Source organism: Cyprinodon tularosa, unplaced genomic scaffold, assembly GCF_016077235.1.
Source record: "Cyprinodon tularosa strain WSP-4 unplaced genomic scaffold, ASM1607723v1 ctg557, whole genome shotgun sequence".
NCBI lineage: Eukaryota > Metazoa > Chordata > Actinopteri > Cyprinodontiformes > Cyprinodontidae > Cyprinodon > Cyprinodon tularosa.
In genome coordinates, this window is record NW_024039293.1 from 294,279 (window position 1) to 307,500 (window position 13,222).

The following is a 13,222-nucleotide window of genomic DNA, read 5'->3' on the forward strand; positions in this document are numbered from 1 at the left end:
ATTTTCCTCCTGTCTCTTCCCGTTTCCCTCCTGTCTCTTCCCATTTCCCCCCTGTCTCTTCCCGTTTCCTTCCTGTCTCTTCCCGTTTCCCTCTGGTCTCTACCCGTTTCCCTCCTGTCTCTTCCCGTTTCCTTCCTGTCTCTTCCCATTTCCCTCCTGTCTCTTCCCGTTTCCTTCCTGTCTTTTCCCGTGTCCCTCCTGTCTCTTCCCATTTCCTTCCTGTCTTTTCCCATTTTCCTCCTGTCTCTTCCCGTTTCCCTCCTGTCTCTTCCCATTTCCCCCCTGTCTCTTCCCGTTTCCTTCCTGTCTCTTCCCGTTTCCCTCTGGTCTCTACCCGTTTCCCTCCTGTCTCTTCCCGTTTCCTTCCTGTCTCTTCCCATTTCCCTCCTGTCTCTTCCCGTTTCCTTCCTGTCTTTTCCCGTTTCCCTCCTGTCTCTTCCCATTTCCTTCCTGCCTTTTCCCATTTTCCTCCTGTCTCTTCCCGTTTCCTTCCTGTCTCTTCCCGTTTCCCTCCTGTCTCTTCCCGTTTCCTTCCTGTCTTTTCCCGTTTCCCTCCTGTCTCTTCCCGTTTCCTTCCTGTCTTTTCCCGTTTCCCTCCTGTCTCTTCCCGTTTCCTTCCTGTCTTTTCCCATTTTCCTCCTGTCTCTTCCCGTTTCCTTCCTGTCTTTTCCCGTTTCCTTCCTGTCTTTTCCCATTTTCCTCCTGTCTCTTCCCGTTTCCTTCCTGTCTTTTCCCGTTTCCCTCCTGTCTCTTCCCGTTTCCTTCCTGTCTTTTCCCATTTTCCTCCTGTCTCTTTCCGTTTCCTTCCTGTCTTTTCCCGTTTCCCTCCTGTCTCTTCCCGTTTCCTTCCTGTCTTTTCCCATTTTCCTCCTGTCTCTTCCCGTTTCCTTCCTGTCTCTTCCCGTTTCCCTCCTGTCTCTTCCCGTTTCCCTCCTATCTTTTCCCGTTTCCCTCCTATCTTTTCCCGTTTCCTTCCTGTCTGTTCCCGTCCTGTCCTGTGGGGGTCAGATGAGCGTTAATCCGGGCTGACACCAGAACGCTCCGGGCTGCTCGTTGGAGAGGAAGCTGTATTGATTCCAATCTGCTGCTGTGATGGGATCGATACGTGCACTCTGATGGAGCCGTGCACGTGCTCATATCCAGGCCAGTGGTTATATCATCCTGCTGGGTTTACGTAACCGGGTCAGAACCGCAGAGATGCAAACTAAATTAGCTTTATTGTTCTGAACCTGGAACTGCGCTCTGAGTAAATCTAATGATGGAGCAATAACGTCCAGAAGGAGGAGCTTCTACAGTCAGAGCTGCTGCCTCTGGATGTCGGCCCGGCGTGGGTCTGAGCTCATTATTCTGCTTGGACATTAACCCTTACATAAAAAAACATTTAGAAAAGTAAGATGGCTGGTCTAAAACATAATCCATAAGTGGTCCAAGTCGGACTTAACCTGGTCCTAAAGCCAAGTAAACTGGTCAACATCCAGTTCAACTGGGTTTGAATCCATCAGCAAAGTTTTCACAGCCTTAACCAAGAAGCTTCAAACCTTCCAGAAGGACAACCATCAAACCATCAATCCACCAATCAGGTCGGTTTGGCAGCGGCCAGACGAAGGCGCTCGCTGATAAAAGGTGAGAGGCAGCAGGTCTGGAGTTTCCCAGAAGGCTCCTGATGGAACCAGGGACCAGGAGGAACACGAGTCTCTGCTCTGACGAGACAAAGATGGAAGTCTCTGGTCGCTGATTCGTATCGGTCTAACATGATGGATCAGGACGTCCCGCCCACATTTAATCTAGATCTTATTCTAACTCAGCTGAAGGAGCACCTGATGTCCCACGAGTCCCTTTACAAACTCGACAGGTTTATGGCGAGTGAGAAAGTGGTTTGGGAGTCCCTACATGTCCGAGCCTGATCCCCGTCCTGCAGGGCGAGGAGCAGATCTTTTTTTTTTTTTCTTTGAATTTATGGGCCGCCATTTGTAAAGTTAAGCAGTTTAGCCTGTTTTAGAAGAAAAATAAGGGGTTTATTATTTCAATATGTCATTCATTCTTTTATTTTAAAGACTTACTTTTTAAAATTATTCAGTTTGGAGCTAAATATTTATTATTACGCTTAACTTTTCAAACCGCGCCCTATATAAACTTTATTTACTTGAACGCAGATTAATAGGCAAATAGAATCACAAAGAGGATCATGGGGAAAACAAACAAACAAAATATTAATAATTGGGTCTAATCTGTCAGACAAGAGCAGTACTGTAAAGGGTATAACACATATTTAGGTCTGTACTCTAGGAAAGGATGTTTTAGATTTAGAGAAAGCCAAAATAATAATAATAGTAATAACAGAGCACTTCGCCCTCAATCTGCAGGTTTACTAGTGGTTCCTAGAGTTTCTAAAAGTAGAATGGGAGGCAGATCTTTTAGTTCTCAGGCTCCTCTCCTGTGGAACCAACTACCAGTTTTAGTCCGTGAGGCAGACACCCTGTCTACTTTTAAGGCTAGGCTTAAAACTTTCCTTTTTGATAAAGCTTCTAGTTAGAGTGGCTCAGGTTATCCTGATCTATCTCTATAGTTCTGCTGCTATAGGCTTAGACTGCTGGAGGACATAGGGACCCCTTTTTCATCATTCTGCTTCATTCTATCTCTATTCTCCCACCTTTTGTATCTATGGTTCTTTTTCTATCTCTGCTTCTGTCTCCTTGAACCCCAGTGGGCCTCAGCAGATGGCCGCTCACACTGAGCCTGGTTCTGCTGGAGGTTTCTTCCTGTTCAAAGGGAGTTTTTCCTCTCCACTGTCGCTACAAGCATGCTTAGTGTGAGGGATTGCTGAAGAGTCAATGAGTCGATGCAATCAGCTGGTTTTCCTTAGATAGAAAACTTTGAATCAATCTGACTGGATGATCTGGTGAACTGGAAAGTGACCTGAGATGACATGATGTGAATTGGAGCTATAGAAATAAACTGAATAGAATTGAATTTAGCGTCAGTCTTCATCCAATTAGTAGTTAATTTTTTTCTTGCAATCATCAACAGAATATATAATATATAACATTGTTCTGTGGTAAGCAGGAGGTCAGGGAACCCATCCAATAAAACTAACAGAGGGTCCAGCGCCTTCATTTTTTCCATTTCTTTTTGGACATTTTTTCAAAATGTTTGTAGTTTGGGGCAGTCCCAGAATATCTGAGTCAAGGAACTTCCAATTAAAGCTGCAGAACCATCGGTGCTAACAGGACAGGAACGGATACATTTAGCACTTTATCACTTTGCAAGAACACCCAGTTCTGTTGGTGGGAAAGCCATGAGGAAGGGCGAGGAAGTCCTTCTTCTGGACTTAAAGGAACATCTGACCTGATTGATCTAAATCAAGTCTAACCTGCTCTACATCCTGTTGGGGCTGATGTTTCCACTCAAACAGGCAGCCTGTGAATCCTGTGAAGCTTTCCCAGTTTCTGGGATGTTTCTGCAGGGTCAGACTCCTCCGCCGTGGTTATGAAAGCGGTGCGGAGTACAGCCTGCTGTTACATCATCAGTGCATTAACTTATTGCTGTGTGAAGCTGTTTATAGCATTGCTAATGAAAGCTCTGATGCTTTTACCACAACACTTAAAGCGACTAGGAGGAGGGAAGCTTTTATTGGATGAGCTCAGTCTGAACAAAATCCCCCAAAATCCCTCCCATCAGGTTAAACAGGCGGAAACAATCTTCATCAGATGTTTACAGACCAGTGAACAGGAGGAAGCAGAGCGACCAGCAGCAGCTGCAAAGCTTCAACCAGCCATGGAAATAAAATACAATCAAGACAATAAAAAGACTGGAAAAGACTTCATCTCCCCCATTTTCCCTTGTCTCGCCTTTTCTACCAAGTCTCCTCTCCTCCCCCAAGTTTCCCCTTTTCTCCTAGATCTTCCCCACTCTCCCCTAACCTCCTCAGTCTCCTCCCAAGCTGCCCTCCAGTCTCCCCCTTTTCACTCTAGTCTCACTTAGTCCCAAGTTTAGTCCAGAGAACCGCTGAGAACATCTGATCTTCAGGTCTCAGAGCTCGACATGGATGGTAACCAGGAGCTCATGAACACGAGGAGATGCCGGATCGATTAAACATTTATTGAGGTCCAGATGTGCGTTTGGGTATCTGGACTCTGGGCCAGCGGGGGAATGGAGATCAGTAGGTGCCGTAGTCTGATCTAGAAACAACAGGGCTGTGAATGAGGCTTTCTGGATCTTCAGGAGGAACATAAGGCTCGACTTTGCTAATGAGACGGAACGTTTCAGAAGATCCATCCATCAACATCTCCGACGACCGGTTAGAAAACCGGCCCATCAGTTAATGCAACATTTAGTTTCCCTTTGGGATCTAAGTCTAAAGTCTTTATTTAATTGAATAAAGCCTTCCTCTGATTGACGGAGCAGATTTCATCCTGGTTTATTAATAATACAATTTTAGGTTAGAGACTTTTGTTTTAGAAAAAGTTCACTTTATGCTATAAATCCTTAGATTTCAGAAATCTGGAGACAAAAAGTCTTTAACTCTGAGGTATAAAATGATTCAGGCAACATTTATCAACTGATCATATGATGTACTTCACTAAAAGTTTCTGATGCTGTTGGTTTTAAATTCTAAAATCTATGAACCCAGTATAACTAGAATCCGGGTAAACCCAGTTTTATCTAGGATAAACTTCCCTTGAATTAGTTTTATGGGACATATTCAGTTAAATCCAGTCTAGCGTGATCTAACTTTAGTCAAATTTTGTTTAAAATAAGTTTAAAATGGCCTGAAAAAAGTTTAGATGGGTTTATGTAGTTTAATCAGGTGTAAACTCAGACTAAGTTATTGTAAATCCGTCTAAATCACTGTGAGAATAGCTTTTATCACAGCTGCTTGGTAAAACTCCAGTTTATCTTAGTCTATTTAAATCCACAATAAACTACTTTCCAACCTGTTAGAAATCCAGTTTAAATTGTTCTAATTCAAGTTCAAATTGGTCTAAATGCAATTTAACCTGGTCTAAATTCAGTTCATTCTGGTCTAAATTAAGTTTAAACTGGTCTAATTCCAGTTTAAATTGGTCTAAACCCAGGTTAAAATGGTCTAAATCCAGTTTAAGATGGTACAAATCCAGGTTAAACTGGTCTAAATCTGGTTTAAACTGGTGTTATTACAGTTCAACCTGTTCTACACCTTTAACTTGTTCTAAATCCAGTTTAACCAGGTCTACATCAAGTTTAATCTGGTCCAAAACTAGTTTATTCTGATTTAAATCCAGTTTATTTTGGTCTACATCAAGTTTAAACTGGTCTAAATCCACTTTAACATGTTATAAATTCAGGTCAATCTGAACTAAATCTAGTTTAAACTGGTCTAAATACAGTTTAACTTGTTTTAAAAGCCCTAGAATTTTGGTTGACTACAGTCGACTCATTGACTCTTCAGCAATCCCTCACACTAAGCATGCTTGTAGCGACAGTGGAGAGGAAAAACTCCCTTTGAACAGGAAGAAACCTCCAGCAGAACCAGGCTCAGTGTGAGCGGCCATCTGCTGAGGCCCACTGGGGTTCAAGGAGACAGAAGCAGACATAGAAAAAGAAGCATAGATACAAAAGGCAACTGTCAACCAGCTCCACAGGCGGCCCCGTCCAGGAAACACACAGCCAGGCAGACGAGCTCCGAGCCAGCTCCCATGTCAGAGGATGAAGAGAGCACATCCAGTTAGTCACAGTCAGAGAAACAGGACTACACTGGAAAACAGGTCAAGCTCCAACATCTAGAAACAAAGGTGTTGATGGCAGCAGCACAGCTGATATTTCTCTCCAGGATGGAGTCACAGCCAAACAGGAACAGACCAGATGAGAAAAAGCAGAGAGAGCAGAACGTTAGAGATTGAACTAACAGATTCTGCAGAGTGGGAGAATAGAGATAGAATGAAGCAGAATGATGAAAAAGGGGTCCCTATGTCCTCCAGCAGTCTAAGCCTATAGCAGCAGAACCACTAGTAAACCTGCAGATTGAGAGCGAAGTGCTCTGTTAGGAACATAAGGAACAATCAGATCTCTGATATCAGATGGAGCTTGGTCATTTAAGGCTTTATATGTGAGAAGGAGGATTTTTAATTCTATTCTGGATTTAACAGGAAGCCAATGAAGAGAAGCTAGATAATCAGAACTCTGGCTGCAGCATTTTGGATCAGCTGAAGGCTTTTAACTACAGTTTGAAGATGAAGTGACTGACTAACCGGCTTCTTTTTCAAAGACTATAACTTCTGTTTTGTCTGCATTCAGAAGCAGAAAGTTAAGAGTCATCCAGGTTTTTATGTCTTCAAGACATGCCTGTAATCTATGTAATGGGTTAACTTTAACAAATGAACAGCTGAGCATCAAACTTTGCACAGATCTTCTGATGGACAAAAATAATCCATTCCTGTCGAGTCTTTGGAGACTGTCATCTGCCTCTATTCATGTTCCTGGGCCGTGAACCAATCGGCTGGTCTGGATGTCAATTTCATCAATTTTTGTCAATTTTGGTTCAAATAAGGCAACATCCCAGAGTTTACGTCACCTCAGGGCTTCGTTTGGATTCTCCCATTTTATGGTGGAAGTTTAGAATAGTGAGATTTGCAGATAAAGGAGGCGTTGATGGGTTTGAACTTCTCTGTACGTCCGTTTTTATCGTTATCTATAACAATGGAAACTGTTGCTGTTCTATGACCCCTTTAAATCACCAGCTCAAATATCGGAGGTTTCCTGAACTTAATCATTAAAGTTTCTTGCTCTACATGTGAAGCTGTTCCAGTTCTAGAAAGTACCGGTACTGATCCGTTTCCTGCCAGCTGACCCGGTTTCATTCTTTGTCAGACCCTGTTTAACCATGTGTGTCTGGTTCTGATGAACTCACTGTGGTCCTTGCTCGGTCCCGCCCCGACGCTGGCCTTGGGTGTGACGGGCATCAGCGCCTGCCTGACGGCCTTCTCCCAGCTCTGACCTACGACGCGGCCCACGCCAGAGGCAGCCAGGACCGGGTTGTGGTGCGGGCCGCCAATATCCTCCCCGACGTAGTAGACCATGGTGGCAGTGATGACCTCGAAGCAGTGCGGGTTGCTGCCCTGAGGGAGGCTGCTGAAGTCCTGCGCCGCCTCCACCTGCAGGATCTCAGACAGAGGGATCTCCTACAGGGAGAGGAAAGGTTGGTGTGAGCCGGAATGTTCCCCTAACGTCCAAGGAGGAGCTGGCATTCATCCCTTCCTCCGGACACCTCGCTCTTTCCTCTCAGATGAAACGTTTGCTGAGGGACATGCTCCTCTGCGGGGCCATCGGCTTCACCTCCTCATCCTCTGATGAAAAGGTGGGAGCAGCATCAGTCTGCTCCACCCTGTGCTTCAAAGGCCTGTTTGCGCGGCGCTTTGAGCTGAAGGTCAGCGGGTCGACAGATGAAAGGAAGGGAGGAAGCTGCAGGACGGAGGTCAGCGGCAGACATGGAGGAAGCTTTAAATCAGGAGGAACTGAAGCCTGCAGCGCCGCACAGACTCAACCCTGGATCCATCCTCTGCTCAAAATAATCCACTGTAAGCTCTTAAATAAATCTCCCTTCAGAGGGGGCCAAAACCTGAACCAGAACCCACGAAGGTCCTGATCAGAGAACCCAACTGGAAGGTCAGGGAGGAAGTTCTGGTTCTAAAAACCAGTCCATCATCTGAAGATAGGAAAGGCTAGAAAGGCTATCTGCTGAGAAGAAACCAAAACTGAACTAACGTCCGTGATTGCTTCATCTCCACAGCGAGCACGGTGGAGGCAGCATCAGGCTGTGGGACAGATAGGCTGGAGTTAAATCCAGGACCATCCTGGAGACAAGCACCAGCAGAAGACCTAGGACTGGGGCAGAAGACCTAGGACTGGGGCGGAAGACTTAGGACTGGGGCGGAAGACCTAGGACTGGGGCGGAAGACCTAGGACTGGGGCGGAAGACCTAGGACTGGGGCGGAAGACTTAGGACTGGGGCGGAAGACCTAGGACTGGGGCAGAAGACCCAGGACTGGGGCGGAAGACCTAGGACTGGGGCGGAAGACCTAGGACTGGGGCGGAAGACTTAGGACTGGGGCGGAAGACCTAGGACTGGGGCGGAAGACCTAGGACTGGGGCAGAAGACCTAGGACTGGGGCGGAAGACCTAGGACTGGGGCGGAAGACCTAGGACTGGGGCAGAAGACCTAGGACTGGGGCGGAAGACTTAGGACTGGGGCGGAAGACCTAGGACTGGGGCAGAAGACCTAGGACTGGGGCGGAAGACCTAGGACTGGGGCGGAAGACCTAGGACTGGGGCAGAAGACCTAGGACTGGGGCAGAAGACCTAGGACTGGGGCGGAAGACTTAGGACTGGGGCGGAAGACCTAGGACTGGGACAGAAGACCCAGGACTGGGGCGGAAGACCTAGGACTGGGGCGGAAGACCTAGGACTGGGGCGGAAGACCTAGGACTGGGGCGGAAGACCTAGGACTGGGGCAGAAGACCTAGGACTGGGGCAGAAGACCTAGGACTGGGGCAGAAGACCTAGGACTGGGGCGGAAGACCTAGGACTGGGGCGGAAGACTTAGGACTGGGGCGGAAGACTTAGGACTGGGGCGGAAGACCTAGGACTGGGACGGAAGACCCAGGACTGGGGCGGAAGACCTAGAACTGGGGCGGAAGACCTAGGACTGGGGCGGAAGACCTAGGACTGGGGCGGAGGTTCAGCTTCCAGCAGGAGAACCAGCCTGAACGGAGCGGCCTAGTCAAAGCCCAGACCTGAACCCAGCAGGGAACCTGTGAAAAAACTGATGTTCTCCATCCAATCTGACAGAGTGGGAGAGTTTCTAGAACAGAGTCTACAGCAGGAGGAGGTTCTACAAAGTTCTGACCCGGACCAACTGAATGCACACCACAGCTTTCTATTAGCAGTGATGATTGAAAGGATCAGAACATTTGGTTCTGATCCGCTTTCTGCCGCAGAACTACAGAAGAACAAATTGGAAAAGTTTAGAGAGGTTCTGTGTGATGAACCGGTCTGATCCGGTCCGATCCGGTCCGATCCGGCCTCCTACCTTGTAGAACTTGGCTCCACTCTCGTTCTGGAACAGAGTCAGGGTCTTGGTGTCCAGCCTCCAGTAATGCCTCTTCCTCTGCAGAGACAGACACAGTGACATCATCTTCCTCAGTCCCCGCCCCCCCCCGTACCTGGTGTAAAGGTTCTGTGGGGGTTCTGGTCTCACCAGGTTGTCCCGGCTCGTGTAGTGGACCATCCAACCCTCTTTGACCACCGCTGAGCTTTTCCTCTTGGTGTGTTTGATGGACTGGACCACCCTCATCAGAGGGATGTTGCTGCTGGTGCAGGGGCTGCGACACGATTGGTTAAAACACGGTGAGGGCGAGTCTTCCTGATCAACGAGCCAATCAGAGGGCGTTCTCTCACCTGATGGCTCTGAGGGTCTCGTCGTCTTTCTCTCCCTCGGGACACGGACCCTCCAGGAAGAAGAGTTTGTCCTCAGGCGTGGACAGCTCGTCCTGCTCGTCCATACTCTGACCGCCATCGCTGTTCATGTCACAGATATCCACCTCCATGGTGGCCTCCGAGTCCAGACTGGGACTGAGTGGCTCTGGATCAGAACCAAACCAGGCTAGTTTAATGGATTAGCTGTGGCTCTGGATCCATTTTAATTGCTGCTCACTTCCACTTGGAACAAAAATACTAAATTGTCCTAAGCTCCTCCCACAAAGACACCAAGTCTACATCCAAGTTAAACTGGTTAACGTGGTCTAATTCTAGTTTAAACTGGTCTAAATTCAGTATAACCTGTTTTAAGCTCAGGCTAACCTGATCTAAATCCATGTAATTGATCAAAACAATCAGTCAGTTCATCATTACCTCCATCTGCCCACTAATTAATTTATTGCTAACTCCGCCCACATGTTTCACCCTGCAGGGCTTCCATCTTGTTTTGGTTTCATTTACAGTCTGGCAGACAGAGGTGCGAACATCTGATGCTGACTGATGAGCAGCTGCTGTCGATCAGGAAACCGCTGCAGCTCCGGATGGTTTCCCGTTTCCAGATCCCAGGAATTTCCGGCTCTGCAGGACGCTGCGGGTTCTGGACCGTCTGCAGCCGTTCTCAGAACCAACATTAAAGATTAATGGATGTAAGAAGAGAGCATGACTCACCTCCATTAAAGTCCACCTCACCCAGGCAGTCCCGGGGAACCTTGGCAGCACATCTCTTATGGCAGTTAAACTTACAATCTACAGCACAGAAAAGAAAGCGTTCATCCTCCATGATGGTCCGTCTGCGCTGGTACTGGTTCTACTGGGAGGCGTCTGCTCACCTTTGCACTGCAGGCCCTGTCTGAAGAGCCCTTTGAGGAGCCGCTTGCAGTACTGGCAGATGGTGGGGCGGGTGTAGGTGTGGATGGAGAAGGTGTGGGGAACTTTGACCCGACCCAGGACCATCTTCTCCATCCAGATGGGACGGCCGCTCAGCAGCGAGTTCCGCTTCCCAGCGCCCAGAAGGGGGCGCTGTTGGTGCAGAAACTACAAGAAACCAACATGTCAGAAGATTAAGGAACTCAGCGAGAACCAAGCAGCAGCAGCAGCAGCTGTGGCCGGGAGGAAGAACCTGCCCAGTTCATCAGAACTTTCTGCCCAGTAAACCAGAACCAGTCCTGTTCTGTCTGCAGGATGTTTGTGACCCAAACACTCAGAACCGCTCTGATCTCATCCCTCATGTTGAAGGTTGTTCAGGTTCTGAGGCGTCGAGTCTTTGCAGGTCGCTGTTCTGATGATCGGAGCAGCCCGGTATGTGTGTTAATGGCTAATTACCAGCCTTCTGAGGACCTCATCCTTTTTTCTTTCTGGCCTTCAGCCCAACTGAGATTAGATTTTAATATTTTAAACTGTTCTTTTAAATTCATTTATTTGTTTTATTGTGTTTTTCCAACAATGTATTAATGTGAGCTTAGTTTGACTATTTTAACCCTTATTTTTTCTTTTATGACTTTTGTGGTTTAGAGCTGCGGTTAAATCGCTTAATGGATTAAATTAAGTGATGATAATGAAGATGAAGATGGTTAGGAATAACTGAAAGTAACTGAAATTACTTAAAGTAAATTCCTGATAATTGTCGCCATAGAGACGGTTTGCAGTTCTGACTCGGATGGAAAATCCAGTGTGTGGCCTGCAGCTATCAGAGCGGGTGTGTGTGTGTATACCTGTCTAACCCTCAGAGTGAGGACCATTTTTCCAGTTTCACCATCAAACTGAGGACCAGTTGTTGCTAAGTGAGGACATTTACTCCATCTCATTGAGCTGGACTGAGTTGGACCTCTGTGCTCTAGCTAATCCCCACCAGGACGTGTTCAGAACAGAACCGTCCTCCTGTCCCGGTTCCACCTCCCCGCAGGGAGAACCCACCTCCTCATGCGGCACCGGGGGCAGCTCGGCGGCGGGGGGGCGAGCCACGGACACGGCAGAGGGACCTGGCAGAGAAACGTTGGACAGCCGTCTCTTTCGGACCCCGCTGCAGTTGTTGGGGATCTTGAATGCGCAGCGTTTGTGGTAGTTCAGGCCGCATCCTGCAGAGGAGGAGATCAGGGAATCGGTTCTGAAGGTCAAAGGTTAAACATCGGCAACGGAACCGAAGCTTAGAGGTTAGAGGACGGTAGGACGCCATCGCTTCTGGTCCTGTTCGTCAAGATCTCCTCACCTTCACACTTCAGGCCCTGTCTGACCAGCCCCCACAGCATCTCGCCGCAGTCGTCGCAGAACGCCGGCGCCTTGTAGGAGTGGACGTAGAGAGCGTGGGGCCGGATCTGGAAGTCCTCCTGCGTGGCCAGAGCTGAAACGGAAGCAAACAGTCAGACGGCCTGGAAAGAATCCAGAGCTTTCAGACCCCAGAATGAAAGAAACCATGTTGTCCATTCGGACCAGATGCTTAAGGAACAACCTGGAAGATAAAGCCAGGAAACGTGACTCCTCCCATCAGAACGGACACCAGGGGCCATGAATGGAGAACAAATCAAAAAGGTTCTGAATATCCCATCGGATCAGAACCATTAGCTGAAGATTATGGGGGAAAATCGGGGAAAATTCTCAAACTGTAAGTTTGATTGTAGCGAAACTTTAAAAAGCGGGACAGGCTGGTTTAAGGTGGGAATGATGGTTCAGATGGACCCAGAACTGGATCCATCATGGCTGACATCAATCAAATATTTGATCCTGGTTTAAAAGTCTACTGCAGATGATGAAGAGGTCCCACACGGCTCGGTTGGATCGACCCGGCCGACCAATGGCTGCCAACAGGAAACGCTGTGAAGCAGCAGCAGCAGCAGGAGGAGTAGGAGGAGGAAGGTGCAGCAGAGCTCTGCAGCTTCCTGGAGGAAGCGCTGCTGACTGGTTTCATCCTGCAGAGCGAGCAGAAGCAGCTGCTGCTGCTGCTGCTCAGTGCTTTCACAGGGAGCCTGTTGACATGGAGCAGGAAGTGACATCATTTTACAGAACGCTGCGGTTCAGAGCAGCAGCCGTAACCCGGCGCCCACCGCCGCAGCGAAAGGAAGTTAGGTCTGCACTGAGCTCATCTTTACAGACGGGAGGAAGTGGAGATGAAAGGGCTGATAAGTGAGGATGGCTTTGACTTCTTCTAAACACTGCAGCTTCATTTCAGATCCTTCTGAAAACATCTCAGCAGCTTCATGCCGCTAACCTTCCCTGCTGCTTTCAGAGTACCTGAAAGCACCACCTCCACCAGGTCACCCTCCTGGATCTCCTCGGCTGACGTCACGCGCTGCAGGATGTTGTCTGAGCTCAGGTCGTGGCGGAACAGAAGGATCTTGTCGTACATCCCGAAAAATCCACATTCTGGGAACTGAGGAGAAAACGGACGCAATGAGCCGCTGGTTCTGTTTGAACAGATGAAAGTTCTGGAGCTCAGAGAGGAAAAGATCCAAGTTCTGATCCAGTTCATCGGTTCTGACCGTCAGAAACTTTAAGAAATAAAACCTTTAACCATGAAGATCATCTCAGACGAATCATCCATCCATCCATCATTCATCCATCCTTCATCCATCCATCATCCATCCATCATCAATCATCCATCCATCCATCATCAATCATCCATCCATCCATCATCCATCCATCCATCCATCCATCATCCATCCATCCATCATCCATCCATCATCCATCCATCATCAATCATCCATCCATCCATCATTCA

The 13,222-nt window shown here is 48.0% G+C and overlaps 1 protein-coding gene across 2 annotated transcripts in view; it reads right to left on the minus strand.

Moving 5' to 3' along the window:
- LOC119796701 (serine/threonine-protein kinase D3-like) overlaps positions 1 to 13,222 on the minus strand; it is a 33,812-nt gene that overhangs the window by 7,420 nt on the left and 13,170 nt on the right. For both annotated transcript variants that reach the window (XM_038305363.1, XM_038305365.1), the window contains 9 exons: positions 12,736 to 12,874; positions 11,717 to 11,848; positions 11,425 to 11,585; positions 10,341 to 10,545; positions 10,180 to 10,257; positions 9,433 to 9,616; positions 9,233 to 9,356; positions 9,065 to 9,142; positions 6,887 to 7,157 (listed from right to left, as the gene is read on the minus strand). In XM_038305363.1, the coding sequence (XP_038161291.1) occupies positions 6,887 to 7,157; positions 9,065 to 9,142; positions 9,233 to 9,356; positions 9,433 to 9,616; positions 10,180 to 10,257; positions 10,341 to 10,545; positions 11,425 to 11,585; positions 11,717 to 11,848; positions 12,736 to 12,874 (1,372 nt within the window). The remainder of the gene's footprint in view (positions 1 to 6,886; positions 7,158 to 9,064; positions 9,143 to 9,232; positions 9,357 to 9,432; positions 9,617 to 10,179; positions 10,258 to 10,340; positions 10,546 to 11,424; positions 11,586 to 11,716; positions 11,849 to 12,735; positions 12,875 to 13,222) is intronic.